At 58.7% G+C, this 24,785-nt stretch overlaps 2 protein-coding genes across 6 annotated transcripts in view; both read right to left on the bottom strand.

Annotated features, from left to right (window-relative positions):
- Positions 1 to 1,073: 1,073 nt before the first annotated feature.
- Positions 1,074 to 10,655, bottom strand: SEMA3B (semaphorin 3B). 5 transcript variants are annotated; one of them, XM_023231528.1, is made up of 18 exons: positions 10,451 to 10,655; positions 8,862 to 9,050; positions 7,929 to 8,086; positions 7,713 to 7,775; positions 7,205 to 7,324; positions 7,033 to 7,126; positions 6,723 to 6,842; positions 4,787 to 4,932; positions 4,584 to 4,695; positions 4,402 to 4,471; positions 4,174 to 4,315; positions 3,651 to 3,870; positions 3,299 to 3,390; positions 3,178 to 3,219; positions 2,785 to 2,942; positions 2,626 to 2,681; positions 2,397 to 2,536; positions 1,074 to 1,943 (listed from the first exon to the last, which is right to left on the bottom strand). In XM_023231528.1, the coding sequence occupies exons 2-18, from the start codon at positions 8,968 to 8,970 to the stop codon at positions 1,539 to 1,541; spliced, it is 2,247 nt and encodes a 748-aa protein (XP_023087296.1). In that variant the 5' UTR covers positions 8,971 to 9,050; positions 10,451 to 10,655; the 3' UTR covers positions 1,074 to 1,538. The 5 variants fall into 5 exon arrangements, with proteins under 5 accessions (XP_023087296.1, XP_023087295.1, XP_023087294.1 ...); XM_023231527.1 differs by having other exon boundaries at positions 4,174 to 4,318; XM_023231526.1 differs by lacking the exon at positions 10,451 to 10,655 and having other exon boundaries at positions 4,174 to 4,318; positions 4,402 to 4,486.
- Positions 10,656 to 18,698: 8,043 nt separating this feature from the next.
- GNAI2 (G protein subunit alpha i2) overlaps positions 18,699 to 24,785 on the bottom strand; it is a 24,795-nt gene continuing 18,708 nt past the window's right edge. The window contains exons 5-9 of the mRNA XM_023231524.2: positions 21,695 to 21,823; positions 21,197 to 21,326; positions 20,959 to 21,112; positions 20,332 to 20,546; positions 18,699 to 19,689 (exon numbers count right to left, since the gene is read on the bottom strand). Of these exons, the coding sequence (XP_023087292.1) occupies positions 20,356 to 20,546; positions 20,959 to 21,112; positions 21,197 to 21,326; positions 21,695 to 21,823 (604 nt within the window). The 3' untranslated portion in view covers positions 18,699 to 19,689; positions 20,332 to 20,355. The remainder of the gene's footprint in view (positions 19,690 to 20,331; positions 20,547 to 20,958; positions 21,113 to 21,196; positions 21,327 to 21,694; positions 21,824 to 24,785) is intronic.

The raw sequence follows: 24,785 nt of genomic DNA on the forward strand, positions 1-24,785 counted from the left end.
CCTCCCAGGTTCATGCCATTCTCCTGCCTCAGCCTCCGGAGTAGCTGGGACTACAGGCGCCCACCACCACACCCGGTTAATTTTTTGTATTTTTAGTAGAGACGGGGTTTCACCGTGTTAGCCAGGATGGTCTGGATCTCCTGACCTCATGATCCGCCCGCCTCAGCCTCCCAAAGTGCTGGGATTACAGGCGTGAGCCACCGCGCCCGGCTGCATACATTCTTTTCCACATCACCCAGTTTTCTTTTCTTTTCTTTTTTTGAAACGCAGTCTCGCTTTGTTGCCCAGGCAGGAGTGCAGTGGGGCGATCTCGGCTCACTGCAACCTCTGCCTCCCTGGTTCAAGCAATTCTCCTGCCTCAGCCTCCTGAGTAGCTGGGATTAAAGGCGCGTGCCACCACACCCACCTAATTTTTGTAGTTTTAATAGAGATGGGGTTTCTCCATGTTGGTCAGGCTGGTCTTGAACTCCTGACCTCGTGATCCGACTGCCTCAGCCTCCCAAAATGCTGGGATTACAGAAGTGAGTCACTGTGCCCGGCCCAGTTTTATTTTCTTCATAGCACTTAGTCCTGAAGTTATATTATGCACAATGTGCCCTGTGTGTGACTATTCCCAAAGGCCCTCCAGAACCTATTTAGTCACATGGAACCACTTTTTACTTTTCTTTTCTTTTCTTTTTTTTTTTTTTTTTTTGAGGAGTCTCGCTCTGTCGCCCAGGCTGGAGTGCAGGGGCGACATCTAGGCTCATTGCAACCTCCACCTCCCGGGTTCAAGTGATTCTCCTGCCTCAGCCTCCCAAGTAGCTAGGATTACAGGCGCGTGCCCCCCACGCCAGGCTAATTTTTTTGTATTTTTAGTAGACACGGGGTTTCACCGTGTTAGCCAGGATGGTTTCCATCTCCTGACCTCCTGATCCGCCCGCCTTGGCCTCCCAAAGTGTTGGGATTACAGGTGTGAGCCACCACACCTGACCGGAACCACTTTTAATCCTCACCAGGCAACTTTGGACAGGAGAAACTCAGGCCCTGACACCACCAGGAAGGTGCCCAAGACCACATAGCAAGGCATAGAACTGGGGTTGTCTGCTGGGGCCATTCCAGCTTTGGCTGATAATGCGTTTATTGCGTTACTTTAGTACAGTCGGCCTGCCTCGCCCCACCGCCAACAGCCCAGCCTGTTCACAGTTTTCTGCTCACTGCTCACTACCCAAGGAGGTGGACTCTGTCCCCTCAGGGTGGGCACTCCAGGCACCTCTTCGGCCCTGGTCGTTGCTCTGGAGCCCAGCTTCCCCGTCCCTTCCCTCCCGGCTGAATCCTGCGCCCGGCCTGTGCCACCCTTCCTGGGGCTGCTACATTCAAGGGTTATCTTGTTAATAAATAAGCCCGCGCAGCTGCCCTCAGCCAGGGCCTGTCGGTTGGTGTCTCCGTCGGCCTGGGACTCCCAATGTGCCCGGCCCCAACCCGTCTGTCTTTTCAGGGTCTGTCTGGCTCCTCTCCCGCCTGTAGTCTGCTTGGTTCCCGGCGTGGGGACAGTCCGGTCACCAGTGCGTTGCGCTGCGCGGCCCCCGCTCAGCGCGTGGCTCAGGAGCGTGGGTCCGCCGGTTACGGCCCTTCCTCCGCGACTCCGGGGCCAGTGACTGCAGCGCAGGCTGTGGGCGACACATGCGTAGGGAGTTCGCGCTGCCACCGCCGCCCGGCTCCACCAGCTGCAGAAAGTCCCGGTACCAGAGTTTGGGGCCCGGCGGCGCGGCGGGTGCAGCCTCCTCGGCCCCCGCCAGCCGTTCGGCCTGCGTAGCACTCAACACGTGCAGCGACAGGCGACGCAGCGGTTGCGTAAAGCCCTGCTCGACTGCTGCGCACAAGTACACGCCCGAGTCCCGGCGCCGCAGCCTGCGAAGCAGTAGTCCCCGGGCGGTGCGCTCGGTGCGCTCCTGTGCCAGCACCTGCGGGCGGGGGGCAGCGTGAGGCGGGGGTGTCGGGCGGGGAACTGGGCTTCTGGGCCCTAGCACGCGACGGAAGAAGCAAAGAGTCATTGGGAACCGAGGTGGGGCGGGAAAGGGGTGCCCCCGGGCGCACATTTTAAGGCTGAGTGTTAGGGAGTTGGTGGTCTTCAAGGGAGAATCCGAACGAGGCGGGGTTTACATGAACGTGGGGGGTAGGTCAGGGATCTCAATGGGCAGGTGGAGGGCGGGTCTTCTCCCGAATTCAGGGAAGACGGGTCAGGAGCCAGGTTGGAAGCAATGGGGCCTCCGCAGCTTGTGGAGTGCAGGTGAGGGACCAAACGACCGGGCGGGGAGTGAGTCTGGTTGGGCGGGGCTTCGTTGGGTAGGGCGGGGCTTCTCCTGGATGCAGGGGGTGGGACAGGAGCCTGGCAGGGAGGGTGGAGTAAGGCTCACTTGGGTATGGGTTGTCAGCCCTGCACGCTGGAAAGTCCACTCCACGCGCGCCTGCAGCGAGCGGGGCTCACACTCGAGAAAGGCGCTGCTGCCCTCCACGCCGAACACTTTGTGTTCCAGCAGCGCGGGACGAGACGAGTCTTGGGGCGAGAAGAACGTCAGATTTAGGCAAGGCAGGGAAGGTGGGGCGTCTTCTGGGGCTGAAGGTAAGGACAGCTGGGAGACTCACCTCCGGAGCACAGCGTACTGGGGTCGCCATTCCTTACGTCTTGCCGCCGGAACCGCCTGTGGGGAACATCGGATCTTCCATGAGCCCTTCTTCTTTCAGCTCCAGGCAGTGAAAGACCCTTCGCCTCCCTCCCGGCGGCCCAATCCCGACCCCGCCCACCTCTTGACACTGGGCTGGAAGCGCGTGCACGCGACCCCGTCCCAGGCGCAGTAGGGGTCACGCGCCAGACAGCATTCTGCGCAGACGCGGCCGTGGGCAGCGCAGCGGTGCAACGCGATCTGGGCCACCGCGCTCCGCGAGGCTATGTACAGCTGGTGCTAGGGGGCACGAGGGGCTCTGGGCTGACCGAGGGCGACCCCACGCCTGCCTCCCATCGGTCAGGGATCCCTTCTCCCACTCGACAGATGGGAACACTGAGGTCTTACGCCTCAGGTCACACAGTCTAGCAAAGCCAGAGCCTGTACTGAAACGCGGGGCTGCGAACTACCAAGAGAGGCCAGAGGCTTGGGACACTCAGTCCATCCCACCCCCACCCCCATCCTGGTCACTCACCCTCTTGGAGGAGATTTGCATGCTGGTGACAGCGGCCGAATCCTGAGAGGGAGGAGGGGCGACGGGGTCAGGGCTTAGTGGGGTGTGGAGGGGTCTCGGGCGACTGGGGGCGAGGCCTCACCTCAAACACGTGCAGCTCCTCCAGGAGCAGCCCCTCTGCGCTGGGCCTACTGCCTTTGGGGACCGAGATCACCTTCAGCACCGTGCCAGCGTCTGCAGGAATGAGAAGGGGTAATGACCATTGGTGCTCCGGGACAGCTGGAGCTAGGGTCTCCTCGCCTTTGAGGCTTCTACCCTCAGCATATTTGGGTTGTGAAGAGTGTGGACTGGAAGAGTGTGGGTTGGGCAGCTTCCAGAAGGTGGAGACACAGCCCGGGAAAGGATGTGGAGATGGGACTGAACAGGGAGAGCTTCCACTAGCAGCCCACAGGGCCTGGATGGGATCCTGGGGGTCACTATGGAGGGACCCTGACCTGTGCCAATGAAGAGGACGTCATAGTGTCCGTCAGCGGCTGCAACCCGGTCCGTGGCAATTTGAGTGAAGGTGTAATTGGCTCCAACTTGTAGGAAAAGAGGGCGCCCCCCAATGGGCAGGACGGAGCTGTACATGAGGGGGTGGTTCCGCGCAAACTGGATGACATCGTCGGGGAAGTCCTTGGTGGAACTGAAGGTGCCAAAGGTCTTGCTGGGGCACTGGGGGTGGGGGGAAGAGAGGTACAGTAGGGATATAGATATAGGGACTTGATAGGCGGCCCTCCATGCCAAGCCTCTGGGAACATGAAGGGGGATGGGGACAGAACCGTGCCCTGAGAATTAGAGAGGAGATGCAGCCTTGCCCTGGGAAGTGAGAGGCGGGAAACAAGCTTTGTCTTATGGAAACGTTTTCCCACCCATAACTAAAGGAAGAAAGCACATTTACCAAGAAGACCCCAGGCCAAGTTCTCAAACCCTTGAGGCTTTGAAGTGGGTTGTAACAAAAGTTCCTGGGCTACGAACCATGCCTGGCCGCGGGTAGGGGACGCGACCCTGGTATGACACCCACTGGTGCGTGGGCCCCTCCTTGTGTGCAAAGGGTCCCAGGAAGGCCCGGCGCACGTCGTTCATGCTGTACACGCACACTGCAGAACCCTGGAAGATGCTGCTGGAAGAGAAGACCAGGGCGGGGTGAGGGGCCCGGTGGAACCCAGAGGCCTGCTCGGGGGCTCCCTACTTCCCACCCCTCACCTGGACGTGGAGAAGACAGCATAGAGCAGCGGGGTCCGGTGGTCCCGCGAGGACAACAGAAACACATCCTCTGCGGGGAACGGGCCTAGCTGGGGTAGGGCGCACAGCCCCGCTGCGGCGGGGGCTCCTGGAGTCTGCACCGCTGCCCCCCTCCCCAACCTCATACCCACTCCCGCACTCACGGAGCTGATCGAAGTGGGTGTCGCCCTCGACGCCCGGCACTGAGCACACCAACCGCGCCTTCAGAAACGTCGTCCACTTGTTGACCAGGCTGCGCTGGCCGCCCACGTCGTTCTGCCGGGACGATCAGAGGGGATGAGGGCGAGATCAGGGCTGGCAAAGGGGTAGGGGCAGGGTCGCCGGGTGTGGCCCAGGGACTCCTCACCCGGCAAATCTGGCCAACTCGGGACACGGACAGGCGTCCCAGTGCCGGCGCCGCCTCTACCGCCGTCTCACGAAAGAAGAAGTAGATTTTGTCGTCGTCTGGGTTCTCGCTCTCCGGGATCCAAAATACCTTGACAAACTTGGGCTCTGACCGCGGCAGGAGGCATGGGTCAGCGGGTCCTGGCCTCGCCTCCTGATACGAGACCCACGCGCTGCTTCCCCTTCCCGTAGCGCGGGCACAGCACACGGGATCACAGTGTCTGACCACCCAACCTCTAGGACCACGTCCAGTTGGCGCTCTGCGCCGACCGAATCCAAAGGATCAGGGCCTGCGAGGCAAGAAGCAGCCGCGAGGGGGCAGCAGAGACCGTGGCTACCTGGCGGGCCAGGCGGGAAGCCCGGCTAGCCTCCGATCTCGCCCCACAGAGTCGCCCAGCACCTTAGGCTTGGGTAGGAGGGAGATGAGGTAATCTGGTTTCACCTTCAGTCATGAATCGTCCTCCCTAGCATAACCAGATGCTGCCCACTCCTGCTTCAAATCCTTCTGCTGGGTCCCATTGCTTTTTATTGTATTATTATTTTTTTTTGAGACTGTCTTGCTCTGTCGCCTAGGCTGGAGTTCTGGATCTCGGCTCACTGCAATCTCAGCCTCCCCAGTAGCTGAGATTACAGACACAGCCCACCACCACACCTGGCTAATTTTATTTTATTTTATTTTTTGAGACGAAGTCTCGCTCTATCGCCCAGGCTGGAGTGCAGTGGCACAGTCTCCACTCACTGCAACCTCAGCCTCCTGGGTTCGAGTCATTTGCCTGCCTCAGCCTCCTGAGTAGCTGGGATTACAGACACACACCACCACGCCTCCTGGCTAATTTTTGTATATTTAGTAGAGACGGGGTTTCACCATGTTGGTCAGGCTGGTCTCAAATTCCTGACCTCAGGTGATCTGCCCACCCCGGCCTCCCAAAGTGCTGGGATTACAGGTGCACACCACTGCACCTGGCCAATTTTTGTATTTTTTAGTAGAGACAGGGTTTCACCATGTTGGCCAGGTTAGTCTCAAACTCCTGGCCTCAAGCTATTTGCCTGCCTCAGTCTCCCAAAGTGCTGGGATTACAGGTGTGAGCCACTGCGCCCACCAGCCCCAGCCCTTATTTAATTTTTATTTTATTTAGAGACACAGTCTGCTCTGTTCTGCAGTGGCAGCATCATGCTCACTGCAGCTTCCAACTCCTGGACTCAAGTGATCCTTCCATCTCAGCCTCCTGACTAGCCAGGACTACAGGTGTGTGCACACCACTGCTCCCAGCTAATTTTATTTTCTTTTTTGCAGAGACAGGGTCTTGCTTTGTAACCCAGGCTGGTATGAAACTCCTGTCTTCAAGCAATCTGTCTGCCTCACCTCCCAAAGTGCTGGGATTACAGGCACAAATCATTGTGCCCAGCCCCCATGCCTCTTAGAATAAATAACTCTGGCCCCTGACAGTCCAGGCCCCCTTATCATTACTAGCTCTGCAAGTCTATTCCTTTGCTTGTTCCTGCATCCAGGCCTTTGCACTAGTTGCTCCCTCTGCCTGGAATGCTCATCCCTGAATTTTGCTGGCTGGCTCTCTTGTGCTTGGGAATTAGCTCATACTCCCCTCAGCACAGTGGCTTCCTTTACCCAACCCCCTCCACCCACCCAGTCTCCTTTTCACTTCCTCCCTTGTCTCTGGCCTCATGGCCATTGGACTTGATCTTATCATGTATGTGATCTGTGAACTCAGAGGTCACAGTCATACCTGTCGTATCTGTCTCTGTGACACCAGTGCCTGATTAAGGAGGGTATTTGGTAAGACCTGGCCACACCCACTGCTCACTTACTTTATGGGCCTTGCTTGGCACCTGCCCTGTGGGAGGGTGACGGCCTCCTCTCACCAACCCCACCAGCCTCTCACCATTGAGCCACCGGGAGTCGTGTGGCTCTGTTCGGAGACTCGGACGTTGGCCCAGGCTGCGAAAGATGGTAAAGTCTCGGCCCATGAGGTCTGCTGCCACCCCTGAGTATAGCTCCTCCCCTACAGACAGAGCAAGGGCTGCTCAGCCAAGCGGAGGGCTCTTGGGGCAGGAAGGCCTGGGGAGCTCTGGGAGTTCTCAGGGAGTCAGTGAGGCTATGGGGCAATCCCTGGAGCTCTTGGGGGTCTTGGGACTTTGTGAGGTTCGGCAGTTTCTAAGGGGTTCTGTTGGGGCCTTAGCCCTTGGACTCACCCACCAGCACGGAGGCAGCCCGATGCCTGGGGTCATAAGGACTCTTCCCCTTGCCGTCCTCCATCCTTCCTGGGTCCAGCCGGAGCACGGGCTCCTGGGAGGTGTGGCAAGTTGTGACTACCAGGCCCTTCTTACCCTCCTGACCTCCCTCCCTGCCTAGATACGGCCTTACCTCTGCCCGGTGGCCCACTTCCACAAAGGCACAGGTTGGGTGGAAGGCTCCCGTGCCACAGGCCAGCAAGTGGGTGCGGTTGTAGGCATGCAGCAACTTCACAAAGTTCATGCACTCAGTCTAGTAGGGTTGGAGGTGTGAGGTTTCCCCCAGGGATATGGCCTTAAGAGGTCCTAGCTCACCAGTGGCATCCTCACCCCTCCCTCTCTTTGGCATCGACCCAGGCAAGTACTAACATGGGCCACAGGGAACTGGGGGCCCTTGCTGACCAGCCCTCACCAGGGTGGGCGTCTGGGGAAGCACAGGCCTGCAAAGCCTCCATGACTCAGAGGCCCCCCAGAAGAATTACACGAGCCCCAACCCTGACTCACCACCCCCAGACCTCAGCCACCTCGACCTCCCTGCCCTCATCCCAGCCAGAACAGGCAGGCCTCTGTTTTAGCCCTGCCCTGTCTCTGGGGTGAGGGGCTGACCCTTCCCACTCCCAGCCCGGACAGCCAGCACTCACACCAATGTCCTTCCCTGCCCAGTTGCACTCCTCTCGCCATTCCACAGGGGCCGGCCAGGCCAGCTATGGGGAGGTTGGGGGAGAGGGGACACAGGTCAGGGACTTGGGATATTCTCTACCTCAGGGAGCCCATTCCTCTGAGTCTCTCCAGGTAGGCTGGAGTGGGGTCCTAGGGCTCCTTCCCTGGGCAGTGCCGGGGTTGGGGGTCCCTGGCACCTTCTTGGCCCGCTTGCTGATGTTGTCCAGGCTGAGGGAGGCCACATGGTTCTCGGCACCCACAAACAGGCGTCCACGCTCCTCATCCACCAGCAAGGCCTCGTAGCAGCAGGTTCGTTCCAGGCTGAAAGTCTGGAGACCATGCCAGGCCTGGAGCTCTGCAGGGCAGGACACTGCTGAGGACTCACCAGCCATGCTGGAAGCCTCCCCCAGGTCTTGCCTGGTGCTGACTCTATGGGCCAAGGTTGTCCTTAGGACCTGGCCTGTATACATGTGAGTTTACATGTGTGTGAGTTTACACACGCAAACCCAAGCCCACCCAGGTGCACGTGTGGAGCTGCCAGGGGAGGTGGTACACCCCCCAGGAAGAGGAAGGCAGGTTGAACTTGGGCACGCTCAGACAGATGGTATCTCCAGGCAGGCACACTGGGAGGCCAGGCTTATGGACACCAGAGTCCTGGGGGAGACTGGCATGCAGGGATGGCCAGACCCCCAACTCCCAAAAGTCAGGCTGAGAGTTCCTTTCCTGCCACTCTACCACCAGCCTGAGCTCAGCAGAACTGCCTATTCACTGCCACTGCCCAGGGGCCACCTTCCTGTACAGGAGGCATGAGAAGGGGGCTCTGACTTCCGTGTTGCTCTGCTGAAGGAGTATCGCCTTGTTGGGGTTACTGAACGGAACAGAGACAAGGTCTGTTGCTATGGGGACAGGAGGGGTCTTCCTGAGAAAGCACGAAGAGAATGTGGGCAGAGGCTGGGGGCTGAGGCCCAGACAGGGTTAACTGGAGGTGGCCTGAGAGTGCCACTAATCCCACCAGAGTCTGGTGACAGGCATGCACATGGGGCAACAGCCAACACAGAGCCCCCTGGCCATACCAGGACCCTTTCCTGCCCACCTCAAGCTGGGCCCTCCTGCCTGCCAGGTGCACCTACCTTGGAAGGAGAGCCGAAGGCGTGGGGGGCTGGGGGCGGCACCCCCCAGCCCCAATGCCCAGAGCAGGGCCAGGCCCGGGATCATGGCGGCGGCCCCGGCCCGCCCCATCTCAGCAGCTCGGGGCGCTCAGGGTTCAGCGGGTGTGTGTGTGGAGGAGCCTTGAGTTGCCCTGGACTCTGCCCCAGGATCTGGAAGAGAAGGAGTCGGCAGAGAAGGCGAGGGCGGGAGGCTAGGGAGGGGGAGTCCCCAGGGATCAGATTACAGCCCCTAGGGGAAAGAGGCTGGGGGTCACATTCCACTTCCGAACCCTCCCGTCCGAGGGTGCCCCGCCTGGCCACAATCACAGACACACCCACGCCACTGGGCACACCCTTAGGGTCACCCTGCACTGGCAGGCTGCCTCACCACGTCACCCTTCCCAGTAACCTCCCCTCTTGTATACACACTCACAGACATTAATTCACAATGCGCACCCACTTCATGCCAGCCTCGGCCTGGGAGGAGGGATACTGGGAGACATAGGCAAGGTCCCCATGTGAGAGAGGGCAGAGCACTAACAAGGATGGATGCAGAGGGTGCCAAGTGCAATGAGCAAAACAAGCCAGTCAAAAGAGTGAGAGTGACAGGAGCGGGTCAGGCCTCTGGAGGTGGCAGTGTCCCCATAGTCCCACAGAAAAACGCAGAGACACTTTTGAGGATGGAGTCAAGAGTGTGGGTGCCTGTGAATGTGAATGTGTTTCCGAGTGTCCCCTTGTGATGTGTGCATGTGTGTAGTGTGTATGCACATGTGTATGCACATGTTTACATGTCTATGTGCAAATATATAGTGGCATATTGCACATGTGTGGATATGGGTTGGTGTGCACATGCACGTGGCACTATGCAATCTATGCAGTACATATGTGCGGTATGTGCATATTTTGTGCACAGATGTGTTGCACATTTGTACATGTGCAAACGTGTGCACCCATAAGGGTGGACATGTCTCCGGACATGCAAGTGAGCAAATCCAACTGCAGCATCAATCACTCCATTCCTCCGAGGGAGAAGTGCCACCCAGGAGACCCAGGACCTGGGCAGAAGCCTCAGCCTCTGACTTGGGGACTGCTCCCAACCCAGCTGAAGCAGCCTCTGCATCTGAGCTTGAGGGCTGTCTCTCCACACCCCTGAGGAATCAAAGAGGGGCAAGCTGAGGCAGCCCTTCACTTGTGCCCCAGCCTCCTGGCCTCGCTGAGCTGGCCTTCCCTCTCAGCGCCTCCACAGCCTCTCTGAGCCTCTCCCTTCACTTCTCTCAACCCTTGAGGTTTCCCCATCTTTGAGCCACTTCACTCTAGGAGCCAGACACCTCCCCCGGGCCCTCAGCTGGGGCAAAGACCTGGCTGCCATGCCCACCCTCCTTCCCAGGGGCCAGCTGGGCAGGTGCTGGACACAGGAGTCCAGGGAGTGGGGCAAGGTTCCAGGTGGGATTAAGCAAGTGGAGCGGCTGCTGGGGCAGGTTCCAGGCCCCTCCACCCACACTCCTGCCCAGCTCCTGGCCCCGTCCCAGGCCAGGACCCCCACCTCCCTCCTTCCCCCCGCTGACACTTGCCACTGCCTCTTCTCAGGTTCTGGAGGTCTTCCAGGCCACCACCAGCTGCCTTCTCACACTCCACCGAGGACTCCCGCAGCGGCACCTCTCCACTCTGGCCCCTTCCCACCCTGGGGCCGCAGGGGACCCTCTGACGGCTCCTTTAAGGAGCAGCCCCCGCCCCCACCAGGCCAGCCGCCGCCCCACGCGCTATGCCGTAAAGTTTAGAGGGCGGATCGGGTGACCGGGCAGGCAGCCGGGACCGGCTGGAGAAGGCGGCCAGGCGGGAGTGGAATGGGCACAAGGGAGGGGCTGGTGGGGACAACCCCTCCCCTATTGGGTCTTAAGGCAGAAGTGTGCCCCAGGTGGTGGTCCCAGAAGCCAGGTGGCCAGCCAAGGCAAGGGAGGAAGAAACCCCAGCTCCAGGGGCTCAGCAGGCAAAGGGAATCACTGGGTGGGGGCACCACCCGGGGACTCCAATATCTCACCTGCCCCTCCACAGGTGGGGAGCTGTGGGGAGAGATAATGGGGAGCTCAGCTGCCACCTCAGTTCCCAGGGACCGGCTGGGGTGGGCGGGCAGCCAGAGGTCAGGGGAGGGGCTCTCAACTGGAGGTCGGATGGGCTCTTGGGACCCAGTCCCGGTCCTTCCTCACCACTTGAGCCACTTAGTACTTCAGCGACCTGACCAGCAGTGGCTTCTTCCACAACAGCCAGACTGGGGAGGGAGAGGAGGGCAGGAGAAGGGCAGATGCAGGAGGAGCCGGAAATCTCACTTCTGCACCACAGGGCGGGGCCCATCTGGAGTCCGTCATCCTGGACAGGTAGCTCTGCGTCTCTGCTGAGAGGTTGGGGGCGGCCTGTGACCTCCCTTCCTCTGACCTCTCTTTCTAAGTTGGAGGTGGAACAACCCCCACCAAACCCAGAGCGGAAACCTGAGGGAGTTTTACAGACAGGATGGAGCTCCTGTACCTCGGAGCCTCAGTTGGGAATGACTTGGGGTCTTTTCCTGAAACTTAGTCTGGTGAACATGCCCCATTTGTAGCATAAGGGGTACTTCTCTGGAGGGAATGTATGTTGATAGTGGCAGAGTGGAGCCCTCGAGTCCACCTGAGTGAATATACCAGGGCTTGAGAACGGGCTTTGATCCTTCCATCCCCGAAAAAGGCATTTTCCTACCACCTCCCAAGGCTGATGGGGCAGTGTGGGCATTCTAAGTGTTGCAGCCTTGTTGCCCAGCCCTGGATGCCTCCAGCCAAGCAGGGACAGAGGTGGGAGCACGTCTCCTGGAAGTGGAAGTGGGGCCATGCTCTCCTTCCTGAGCCTGAGGACCTGGTGTACCTGGCCTGGCCTGGCCTGGCCAGCCGGCAAGTCAATAACAGGGGCCAATGAGAGCCGCAAGGCCCTTCAGGAGGGCAAGTGGAAGGACAGATCCCTGCGTGGGCCCGTGGGCTTCCTGGATGCGGCCTTTTCCCACTCCGGGAGTAGGTGCCTCTAGCCTTGGACCTGAGCAGGCTCTCCCCCATGCAAGCAAACAACATTCTTTGGCTGTTTACAGCTTTCCACCCAAGCAGCCAGGATCAGCAAGTACCTCAGAGGCCCCCATCCACTCCCACTGTGCACCCATAGGCCCTCACTGCCGTGTTTTCCAGGCCCAGGGGCCCGGTCTCCATTTCATCACCCTGCACTTTCCTCCACTAACGCTGCATTCACTCTGGGAAACGGGACCAGGACCACCCCCCACCATTATCTTTCCAATAGCCTGGGATTCAACCCCCAGCCAAAACGACTGGGCTGTCTCTGTCCCCACTGAGTGCTGTGTCCTGTCCTCTGTCCTCTAGATGTGTACCCTCCCTTGAGTAGGAATGGAGGTCCCCAGGGATGGGAGGCCAAGTTGTCCCTGATTCCACATGGTCTCCTTTCCGTTCCTCAGCCCCAGGTCCAGTGTGCCAGGCCACGGGTAGGGCCCCCATGGAGGCCAGCATTCCAGGAGCAGGGTCACTGCCTGTGGATCACACTAGGGGCTGGAGCTCCTCGAGGATTCTACAATCAGGCAGCCTGGGTCTGAGTCTCAACAGAATGGGGCAAACCAGGGGAGGCAGCTGGGGTCCCTTTTCCTGCCTGTCCTCCTGCCCTGGGCCTCTCTCTTTTGAGAGAGCTTCCATCGACAGAGGCCTGTCTGGGTTCTTACTCTGGGGCTGCCTGTCAGTGGCATGGCCTGCCACAGCCTTGGCTTTTCCTTCTGGAAAATCCTGGATTGTTGTGCCAAATCTCAGCACCTGCCTCCCCACCCCTGGCCACCAGCTGGGCCTGCCCCTTTGCCCATGCCTGGACTCTGGGTGGTGTGGTTGGTGTGGGATACCCATCTGAGGAAGGCTGTGGCAACCCTCCCAGTGCAGCCTGGGCTGGATGGGATCTTGGGCGCCCCACTCATACCTGCTTTAGTCATCAGGGCTGGTGGCTCCAATGAACTCTTCCTTGTTCTGGCCACGTAGAAACCAGGTCATGCTGCCCAGAGGACTTAGGCACAGTAGGGACAGGCGTGGGCGGCCACAGGATCATCACCTGAGGCTAACTTCCCAGACACTCTAAGGCCCCGCCCCAGGGGCATCTCCTGGGGAAGCATCTGCAGGCATGTCCTCACCCCAGCCTGGTCTCCACATTCCCAGGGGACCCTGGCCCACCTTTTTTGAAGGATAAGCTCCTCCCCTCCTTTCCTGTTCCCCTTCCCTTCTGAGGGCCCTGTCAGAACTGAGATGGAGGTGCTGAGGGAGGGGCTACCAAGAACTCTGGGCCTTTGGCTGTGGCCCTACCCCCACCCGCCCCACCCCTGCCCTCCCCCCCTGCACATTCCTCCCAGGCTGAGGTCAGCCCCTCTGGGATGCGGGAGCCCCCCCCACCAGCCACATCACAGCTCTTCCCTCACTCCTGTTTTCCTCATTGCCCAGCAGAGAGGGGTGGGAGGAGAGGGGGCTGGGGGCGGGGCCTCCCTCTCCCTCCCTCCTCCCAAGCCCGGCAGGGTGGAGGGGGCTGTGCCAGGAACGCTGGAAAGTGGACTCTGAGGGCACACTGCACTCATGAACAGACATTCACATAAATACTGCATTCTCCTAACTGGCTAGGGGAGAGCCTCCCAGGAGTGCTGGGTAGGGGGCTGTGAATGCTCTGGGGAGGGCTGGGGAGTCTGGAGTCAGCCCCAGGGATCAGCCCCCTTGTTAGTCCAGCAGGAGGCGGGGTTGACTCCCTAGCTGGAGTCTGCACCTCTCATCTTCTCTGCAGCTGCAGACAGCGCCCAGGCAGGTCTGGCACACAGTGGGGGTACCACAGGTATGCACTCTTGCTGCCACCTTAGCTCTGGGCATCTTGGGCACCCAGGCCTATGAAGGCCTCAGAGAAACCCTCCACTGCTGCCTCTTCCATCCCAGCTGAACAAGGCCCCTTCTCAGGCTCAGCTCTTTTCCCCTTTTGTTGTGCCCCTCACCCCAGTACTTTTTTTTTTTTTTTTTTTTTGAGACAGGATCTTGCTTTGTCACCTAGGCTGGAGTGCAGTGGTAGGATCATGGCTCACGGCAACCTCAACCTTCCACCTCAGCCTCCCAAGTAGCCGGAACTACAGGCATTCGCCACCATGCCTGGCTAATTTTTTTGTATTATTGTTATTTTTTTTTTGGTAGAGATGAGGTTTTGTCATGTTGCCCAGGCTGGTCTTGAACTCCTGGGCTCAAGCAATCCTCCTGCCTTGGCCTCCCAAAGTGCTGGGTTTACAGGCATGAGTCACTGCTCCCGGCCACCGCAGTACAATTACTTCCTAAACCCTCTGACCCCTGTGCCCAGGGTTCTACTCGAAGCTCCCCCCCTCCCCTGGGTGAAGACTCCTCAGTCTTCTCACTTCCCAAGGCCCCAACCCACCCCTGGCACTACCAAGCCTACCCTCCTGAGAGCCCCTACCTTTTGTCTGTCTTAGGACAAGCACTGACCCCTTTACCCTCCCCCAGGCTGTATCCCTGGGGTCATTCTGCCACTTCTCTCCCCATGCCTCCCCTCTGCAGGACCCTGTCCCTGACCCCTGACTCGGAGAGCTTGTTGAAGTTTGGTAGGATTGCAGGCTCTTAGCTTGGCATTCACTGGGCCACTCTCTTTTTCTTTTTTCTTTCTTTTCTTTCTTTCTTTCTTTTTTTTTTTTTTTGAGAGAGGATCTTGCTTTGTCACCAGACTGGAGTGCAGTGGCAGGATCATGGCTCACAGCAGCCTCCTGAACTCCTAAACTCAAGTGATCCTCCCACCTCAGCCTCCCGAGGAGCTGGGACTACAGGCACACACCACAACACACAGTTAATTTTTGTATTTTTTATAAAGATGGAGGCCTCACTATGTTGCCCAGGCTGATCATGAACTCCTGGGTTCAAGTTATCCACCTGCCTCAGCCTCCCAAAGTGTTGGGATTATAGGCCTGGGCCACCACACCAGGGCCACAGCACCACTCTCTGTAGCTTGTTGGGGGCCAGTCTTCCAGTGCTCCACCTGCCCCGTTTCTGGGATGCATTAGCTCTTTTGTTGCCAAGACTTTGTTTGCACTGTGCCCTTCACCCTTTAGACCCTTCCCCTTGTCACCTGCTGGACTCCTCCTCACCGTTCATGATCCACCTGGATGTCACCCGTCTTCTGTGTAATTCCAGTCTTCTGTGTAATTCCAGACCTGTGGTGTCAGGTTCAAGCCTCTGGGCAGGGCTCTGGGTTCCCCACTGTGGGGGAAGCAACAAGGGCTACAATCACTGGTGACCCCAGGACCCAGCGGAGGACGGGCACAGGGAGGCAGGAGATGGTGTGCCCATAGGAAGCACTTCCACCTTCCTAGGCATGCTAAGTCTCCATGGGGTTGGAGGATGGATGGAGAATGGACACCCCTTAACCCTGTCCCAGTCCCCCAGGCCTTGACGACCCTGACCTCAGTGAAGTCAGAAAGCAGAAGGCAATGGGATGAGATGTCAAACTCTGATTTTTCTCCCAACAAGATTACCAGGGGCTGTGGGGCTGCATCTCTGGCAAGAGGAGAAAAGGACCCATGGCCTTGACTTCTGCTCCTCTTGGATATTAGTGCCCATCACCGTGTGACTAAGGGCTGAGTGGGTGGCAGGCATGGACACATTTGCTGCCACACACCTGCATACATACCCCAGCTGACTAGAGGCCATCCCCCTGGGTGATGAGAGGTGCTGCCTTCCCTCTGGTAGTCCATGGTAGAGATGAGGACCGCTAGGATCTTTTGTTTTTAAGGGGTCTTGTTATGTTGCCCAGGCTGGTCTCAAACTTTTGGCCTCAAGTGATCCTCCTGCCTTGGCCTCCCAAAATGCTGGGGATTACAGGCATGAGCCGCTACACAGCCAGGGTCTCCTTTTTGTTTTTTTTTTTGAGACAGAGTCTCATTCAGCCCCACAGGCTGAAATGCAGTGGCATGATCTTGGCTCACTGCAACCACCGTCTCCCGGGTTCAGGCGATTCTCCTGTCTCAGCCTCCTGAGTAGCTGGGATTACAGGCACCCACCATCATGCCCGGATAATTTTTGTATTTTAGTAGAGACGGGGTTTCACCATGTTGACCAGGCTGGTCTTGAACGCCTGACCTCAGGTGATCTGCCCGCCTCGGTCTCCCAAAGTGCTAGGATTACAGGCGGGAGCCACCGTGCCCAGGCCCAGGGTCTCTTTTTAGGGCAGCAGACCCAGAGATTGGGGTCAGTTTTGGGGAGTGGGGCCAGACCCAGAACTCAGCCAAACAATGCTGTAGTCTTATCCTTGCCTCCTCCCTGACTCCCAGGGTCCTTAGGACTTGGCTGGCCATGCCACTGACCAGGCAGCTAGAGTCAGGGCTTGTATTCTCCACCCAACTGGTTTGGCACTCAGTTTGGGTGGGGTGGGGTGAAATGATTCTGGGGAACTGAGACGACTAAGTTTCCTGACATAAGAAGCCATGGGGCTCCCTGGAACATGGGACTTCTTTCAGGCCTTGGCAGCCCCTGCAGCCTCAGTGACCCCTGCTGTAACCCTGGAGAGGGCCCTTTCCCTCTTCTGCAACTGGCATCCGGGTCTGCACCTATCTGCTGGGACAGGGGATGGGATAGGGGGGTCTAGGCCTGGGGAACTACTGAGAGGCAGCCTGACTGGCTCCTCCTCACAGAATTTCCCTTTACTCTCCCCTCTCAGGCCTCTCTGACTCTGAAAGCTTGCCTCTCTCTTCCCAGCTGCTCCCCCACCCCACAAATGGGTAAAAATACCAAAGTTCCCACCACATCAGTAGCCAGAGCAATTATTTCAAATGGGCCAGGCCCTCTGGGAGGCAGATCAGCTTCATGGGGAGACAACCCACGCCACGCTGGGAGCATGAGCCTGGGTCCCTGCCCAGCTCTGCATGTCCTGCTAAGGGTCCTGGGCCTCACAGCTGCAGCTGCCCATGGGTGGAGACAGAAAGATGGGGCTTCTTAGGCTGGGAGGGCTCTGGAGATGCAGGGCCAGTGAGCATTGAATTTCTGGTGTTCCTCACCCAACTGCTCCTGAGGGTTGATGAATGGCTGAGGTCCAGCCTGGGACAGCTCCGGGCAGCAGGGGATGCCCAGGAGCCAACCTCATGGAATCCCTTCAGTTGGGGTGCAGGACACCTGGGCAGCCCGTTCTTGCCTGCAGCCCCCTATAGCTGGGAATTTCCCAACCACTAAACACAAGGCTGAATTGACAGGCCGCCTCCACCAGTGCTGGGACAATAGAGCCTTATGCCCTGGAAATCTGAGCCTGGGTGGGAGGCCAGGGCAGGTGGAGGCCTAGCTGTCTGCACTCAGGGAAGCCCTGCCCCCAGGATCCCACCCAGACCCACTGCCAAGACGGCACCAGGGCGATCCTGCCAGGGCCCCGCATGGCCCACCCAGGGAGGGAGGCACTGGGTGAGTTAGGCAGACAATGCCAGTCCCTCAATGGTCCCTCTGTGCAGGGTTCCCCCTCAGGACAGAAGGAAGGAACCATCTTCCGCCCGCTTCCTGCTGGGCGGGCATCAGGGCTCTGATGCTCCTGCTCGCACATCTGCGGCTCAGCGGGGTCCAGGCCTTGGCCTCTGAAAGAAGGCGGGGGACCGCGGTTGGGCGCCGGATCCTGTTCTCCGTGTCGTTGGCCCTCGCAGGCAGGGGTGGGGACCGGGCCTAGGGGGCGCCGATGTCCTTCCGACCAGGCGGCAGCAGCCTCTCATCTCCTGCCAGTGCCCGGGGCCGAAGGTACTGGGCACTGGCAGGTGTGCGGGGTCGGGATCACGGGGCTCTGGCTCAACCCTCCCTCCCTCCCCGCCTCCGCGGCGCCGACCCTGGCCCGCCCCCTGCCCAGGCAGCTCTGTCTCGGGGTGGCCGCGGAGCCGTCGCCGCCTCACAAAGCTGCCTTTGTGTCCAGCGGCCTCCGCAGGACCCGCTGACGTCAGCCTCCGTGACCAGCCAGACAGGGCCGAGCGCGGGCGGCGGCGCCCCCTGGCGGCCGGAGGCGGAGACGTTAACCCCGGAGCCCCACCCTGTCGAGGCCGGCTTTTCCCCCAGCCCGCCCCTGCTCCTGCTGCCCATGGGAGAAGGTCCGGGCGCCTCGATGGCACTCAGGGCCCGCCCCACAAGCATCACCAGCCTTGTCATCTGCAGTTCCCTTCCCCAGAAACGCGCGGGCCCTTCCCACAGCCTCAGGGAGCTTTCCATCTTCAATGATCTGCAGCCCCCAGGCCCAGCCTGTGGCAACCATCACATGGTAATACGGGGCCTGTCTGTCACTACCCTTCCGGTTTGACGGGAGCCCTCTGGGGCAGGGACCTTTCAGAATATGTCTCAAGGCCCCTACTGGCCTTCTGTTCAGTCAAGCCAGGACTGCATGCGGCCCACCTGGCTGTGTGGCCTTGGCAACGCACACTCTCCGGGCTTTGGTACCCAAGTCGTAAGTCACTTTCTCCGCGTTAGAGACGTGCCGGACACCCCTCCTGCTCCCGGTGTGGAAGAGCACCTTACAACAGTTCCCTTAGAAGCCAGTCCAGCTGCCGGAGACCCAAAGCTGCAGAGTGCTGGGAAGGTGGGGACACATGGCCCCCACATGTATGCTGCCTAGTCCAGGTGGGAGAAAGGAAGCCCAGAGCTTCGGGCTCCAGGACGGCCTGGAAAGCTGAGTCAGGGCCAGGTTGAGGACTGAGGTTAAGACCACCATCACTTTGGCACACCGTAGCCGGGGCCTCTGCCCCTGGGAGAGAATACCCATCAGTTCTCGGTATTTTTTTTCTTTCTACATTTTATTATTTCAAACCAGGTGAACAATTCCATAAAACGTGAAAAAAGCAAGGAAGTGTTCAACGCTGAAGGCCCCGGGCCTGGGACAAGGGAATGAGGGGTGTGGCCCCCCAGCAGGCAGCGGCGGTTCCTAGGTTAGCGCTAGGGAGCTACATTTTAGGTTAATGGAGCCTGGGCCCAGGGCAGCTGGGGCAGGGCCCTCAGTGACGTTGGCAGTTGTCTGGAACAGCCCTTGGAACCCAATTCTGTGGAGGGCAGGGCAGGGTTGCGGCTCGCACAGGGGCGGCCAGCAGAGGGACGGGTGTAAACACGCAGACACACTCAAGGCACGGAGTCACTTGGAAGGGGGGCTGGAGGGGTTGCTGGTCAGGATCTGATAGTTTTAAATAGTTTTTCTCTAAAAAGTTTTCTAGATTTGCAGTTTTTTTTTTTTCCTTTACTTTTTTTTTTTTTTTTTTTTTAAAAAGCTACGAGAATGAGTAGGTGGACTGTGGTCTCCAGGAATGGTGGCGTCTCACGCTTCTTGTGCTTTTTCCTTTGGGGCCTCCGAGCGGCTGGGGGGTAGGGGACTGGGCAGGAGGCTCCCTGTAAACATTTGGACTTGGGCTGGGGCAAGGGCTGGTGTTGGGCAAAGCTGGGGATCCAGGCTGGAGAAGCAGGGGCCCCTCCAGACACAGCCTTGGGAGACTCAGCATGTCCCCCCTCCCCCATCACAGAACAAGACAATGGTTAAAAACCAGAACAGATGCCCAGAAAGGGGGTACCATGGCCATTACCAGCACCTCAGACAAGGGCAGGATTCAAACAGGGAGGCCCGTGGCAACCCCTCCCCTACATCTGGAGCTGAGGGGACAGGGGGAGCTGAGAACAAAGAGAGGAAAGAGGAGAAAAGCGGCCGGGGGAACAGGCGGGGAGCGTGGTCTTCTTGCCCCCATCTTCTTCAAGGGTTGGGGGGTACAGAGTTGGCGGTGGCCCTGGAGGTGGGGGGAAAGCAGAGCATGGATCGGGAAGCAGCCAGGGCGCGCCTCTCTCCCACCTCCCTAGACAATGACCCTTCTCCATTTTTCCTACCCATTTGTTACCAGGGACACAGTTGCCGCCCAGGAGCCAGTTTCTGTTGCTGGGTTACATGGGGGAGGGGAGTCTGTGGCACTGGGAGAGTCATCCCCACCTCCACCAGGGCCAGTGGGGCCAGCCTAAGCCCAGGAAGCTCAGACAGGTTGGAGGGCAAGAGCTGGAGGTGTGCACAGAGCTGGTGGTAGTGGGCAGGAGGGCTGGGCTCCGCTGGCCCAGGCTCGGCCAATGGCCTGGTGGGTGAGGAGGTGAGATTTCTCCAGGGAACATCAGAATGGCCTCTGGTTCTGTCCCAGGGCAAGGCCAGGCCCTTCTGTCTGGACCACTGGGCCGGGCCTGCTTGTATGACCTCCTCCATGCCCTGCACCCCACTCACTTGACCTCCTGATTCACACCCTGTGCCTCCTCCTCCCTTGTCCCCTGGTCACCTATTGCCCCTCCCCCTCCAGGTTCACCCCCCTTCCCACCCCCAGAACCCCCTGTTGGGGCTCCAGGCCCACTTAGTTCTTCCCCAGCTCCCTGCCACAGCCCCTCTGGCTCACCATCCCGCCAGGCCCCGCTGCCCCTCAGAAGAGGCCGCAGTCCTTCAGGTTGTTCTTGATGATGACATCGGTGACGGCGTCAAACACAAACTGCACGTTCTTGGTGTCGGTGGCGCACGTGAAGTGTGTGTAGATCTCCTTGGTGTCTTTGCGCTTATTCAGGTCCTCAAACTTACTCTGGATGTAGCTGGCTGCCTCATCATACTTGTTGGCCCCTGGGGAAGAGAAAATGGTGAAGACTTGTGTTGCATGTGTGGCAGGCAGGTCCCATCCTATATGTGCAGCAAGGGTCTGTGCGTGTGGATGGCCAGGCATACAACCTGTGCACACATGTGCACAATATGACAATGTGTGTGGCTGCCCATACATGCTAGATGTGCAAAGGGGTACCCTACTGTGTGAAGGAGGATGCCCAGGTGCACATGTTCAGGGGTACATGCTTGAGTGTGTTAAGGGCTCCACATGTGCACACATAACTATACAAGCCTAAGTGAGGCACCAGCCCCTGCAAATGTTCTAAGATTACACTTCTGTCCAGTGGGGGGCGCCTGAGGGCCACCTGCTCACCAGGGGCTACTGGGGACAAGCAGCAACCCTCTGGAGGCCCTGTCCCCACAGTCCCCACACCTGTGTACTCAGGGAAGCAGATGGTCAGGGGACTGTGTGTGATCTTCTCCTCGAACAGGTCCTTCTTGTTGAGGAAGAGGATGATGGACGTGTCTGTGAACCACTTGTTGTTGCAGATGCTGTCAAATAGCTTCATGCTCTCATGCATGCGGTTCTAGGGGCAGAATTGCGAGGTCAACACTAGCCATCACTCCCTAAGCCCGCTGCCTCCACCTGCAGCATTCTCTCAGCCTCTCACCATCTCCTCGTCCTCAGCTAGCACCAAGTCGTAGGCGCTCAAGGCTACACAGAAGATGATGGCTGTGACGCCCTCAAAGCAGTGGATCCACTTCTTCCGCTCAGACCGCTGACCACCCACATCAAACATCCTGCAGATATAGGATCACTTTAGCTCCAGGAAGGGAGTGCTGGGGGAGGCTTTCTGCCCCATTTCCCAGGTTGGCTGACATCTGGAATCATCCACACTTGCCCACCTCACCCCTGGTTCTTGGCCTGGGGCTTGGACAGCAGGCAGGCTGCAGCCACATCAGGCAGGAGCAGCAGAGGCTGTGAGCAGCTGGCAGAGGTGGCATGGATCCTGACTGCTGGTTCACTAGGTGGTGAGGATGTGCTTGCCCAGAACATGTGAGCCTTGCAAAACCTCAGTGGGGCTGGGGGATCCTGGACCAGCCCCTGCCTCTGCTACCCCAAAGGCTGGCAGGTCCTGCCCCTCCCACCTGTTTATATGCTTGCTCACTTGAAGTGTAGGTCCTTGAAGGTGAAGTGTGTCTCCACGATCCCCGTGGTCTTTACGCGGGTCCGTAACACATCTTGCTGCGTGGGGATGTAGTCACTCTGTGCAATGCGCTCCAGGTCATTCAGGTAGCTGGGGGTGGGTGATGGGAGGGTCAGTGGGGGCCAACATGGGGTCACCTTACCTGGACCCTGGGCCAGCTGGAAGAGGCCCCTTCCCTCCCATGCCATTTCTCAGGCACAACCCTTGCTTTTTTCCCTTTTTCTTTCTTTCTTTTCTTTTCTTTTCTTTTTTTGAGACGGAATCTCACTCTGTCGCCCAGGCTGGAGTGCAGTGGCCGGATCTCGGCTTACTGCAAGCTCCGCCTCCCGGGTTTACGCCATTCTCCTGCCTCAGCCTCCCGAGTAGCTGGGACTACAGGCGCCCGCCACCTCGCCCGGCTAGTTTTTTGTATTTTTTAGTAGAGACGGGGTGTCACTGTGTTAGCCAGGATGGTCTCGATCTCCTGACCTCGTGATCCGCCCGTCTCGGCCTCCCAAAGTGCTGGGATTACAGGCTTGAGCCACCGCGCCCGGCCTCTTTTTTTTTTTTGAGACAGAGTATCACTTTGTTGCCAGGCTGGAGTGCAGTGACCTGATCTTGGCTCACTGCAACCTCTGCCTTCCAGGTTCAAGCGATTCTCCTGTCTCAGCCCCCCCGAGTAGCTGGGATTACAGGTGCCCACCACCACGCCCAGCTAATTTTTGTATTTTTAGTGGAGATAGGGTTTCACCATGTTGACCAGAACAGTCTTGATCTCTCGACCTCAGGTGATCCACCCACCTCGGCCTCCCAAAGTGCTGGGATTATAGGCGTGAGCCACCATGCCCAGCCTAGGCACAGCCCTTGCTTCTTTAACCCCTGCCTGAATTACCTCATTGCTCAAATGAAGAAACCTGAACTCAGAGCCCCCAGCCTCCCACCTGTAGAATGGGAATGGGAGGAGGTGCAGCTCTGTGGACAACTAGCCAGCCAAGATCTAGTACCCAGGGTCTGAGCCAGGCCTGCCTCGGACAGGATCCAGGATGTTGGGGCTATAGGCAAAGAGGGTGGGAGGAGGCAAAGTAGTCCTTCAGTGAAGGATTCAGGATGGGCGCAATTACGGCACTAGCCGCAGAGCAGCCTGGTGCGGTCCCTTGATGTGGTGCTGGACAGGTTAGGGCCTGCCAGGCCCAGTGGACTCTTTGTCCAGTACCCAATGAAATCTGGGCTCCTCAGGGGGAGGGCACAGACACCTGCTTGGCCAGGGTCCCAGGGGCTCCTCATTACCAGGTTCCCTTAATTAGTATCAAGGCTACCCCTGCAGGGTCCTACCTCTGCTGCCTGCCTCAATATCCCTGCCATGCCCCGGAGGCTGGTCCGAGGCCTCCAGGCTGCTGCCCAGAGCTGACTTCTTATTCCTGGGGCAAGGCTGCTGGGGCCGGCCCTTGGCTCCCACCAGCAACCAGGCCAAACCAGGCCAGAGGGAAATGATCTCAGAGTAGCAGGGACAAAACAGAAAAACAGGAAGGGCCATGGGGAACCATGACGCATGTGCTGTGACCCGCATACCATGCCCCGCCCCCTACTGCCAGAGCCCTCAATGTGGAGGCACCATGGTGCATTCCACACCAGCCTCTCCCTTTCCCCAACAGGTGGGTTCACCCCAGGGACCCCCTGCCTCGCTGCAGTCTGGGAGGGTTGCTGTGAAGAGGGGCTGGAGGAGCCCTGCTTCCTGTGGTGTTCCAATCCGCAACTCATCCCTGGGGGGAACTGTCAAGGCATAAACCTGCCTGGGAGAGCAGAGCCCGTGTTCACTCCCAAAACTGTGCTGGGCACACAGTGGGTGCCTAATGTCTGGAGAATGAAGAAAGAGAACGATGGAGAAGCGGGAGGTGGCCTGGAGATGGCTCTATCCCTGCTCCCTTTGAGTATCACGGGCACCAAGGTCCCTGCTGCTCTGACCCCCAAGCTCGCTGGTGGCTGGGCCAGAGATCTCAGGGAGGGGCAGTGGTGAGGCCTGGGGGCCCCCACAGCATTTGACTGTGACTCCACAGCTCCTGTAGGGGGTACGTATTCACAAGAGCATTCAGGCCATGTAAGGAGGGTAGGAGGAGGCTGTTCATGTGGTTGGGACAGGGCTCAGGACCCTCCTCCTCCCACCCACCCTTGCTGAAATCCACCCTCTGGGTGGGCTCAGGATTGGATGAACAATAGGAGCAAAAGGGTGTTCCAGACAGAGGGGATTGGCTTAAGCAGAGATCGGGGAAGGCTAGAGTACAGGGACAGCAGCCTATCTGGTGACACCATCCAAAGCCTGTGGGTGTCCCCTGCAGCCATCCTCAATGGCTACCAGCCTGTCTGTCCTGTTCCCCGTGGGTTCCTCAGCACCCTCCCCCAGTCCGAGTACATGACAGATACTGCAGGGAAGGAGTTCAGAACTGTGGAAAGGGTGCAGACCTGTCATGCCTCTGGGATTCCTGGGACCCCTTGTAATTCTTCAGCTGAGTCCTGGGTTCAGCCCAGAGCCAGCGAGGGTCAGAGCTGAGCTCCGGGGGCTCTGACCTACACACACACCTGTCACCTCCCAGATAACTTCTTCCCCTGTGGCCCCCGCCAGCCAGCCTCCACAGCCTATGTTCAAGCACAGCCAGCTCTCCACCACCCCGAGTATGCTGCATATGCTATGCCCCTGCCTGGAATCCCCTCATCCACTCCTCCCCTGGTTGACTCTCCTTTAGAGCTCAGAATCCTGCTTTTGGGCCAACCCCACCTCTACCTTTTCACTAACATCCTAAATTGTCACTGCATGGGGACTTTGCTCCACTCATCACTGTGTCCTTGAAGCCTTGCACAGGGCCTGGCACAGAACAGGTGGCAGCAAATGTTCTTTTTTTTTTTTTTTGAGATGGAGTCTCGCTCTGTCACCCAGGTTGGAGTGCAGTGGCACTATCTTGGCTCACTGCAAGCTCTGCCTCCTGGGTTCACACCATTCTTCTGCCTCAGCCTCCCAAGAAGCTGGGACTACAAGCGTCCACCACCACCACACCTGGCTAATTTTTTTTTTTTTTTTTTT

This window comes from Piliocolobus tephrosceles, chromosome 2, assembly GCF_002776525.5.
Source record: "Piliocolobus tephrosceles isolate RC106 chromosome 2, ASM277652v3, whole genome shotgun sequence".
NCBI lineage: Eukaryota > Metazoa > Chordata > Mammalia > Primates > Cercopithecidae > Piliocolobus > Piliocolobus tephrosceles.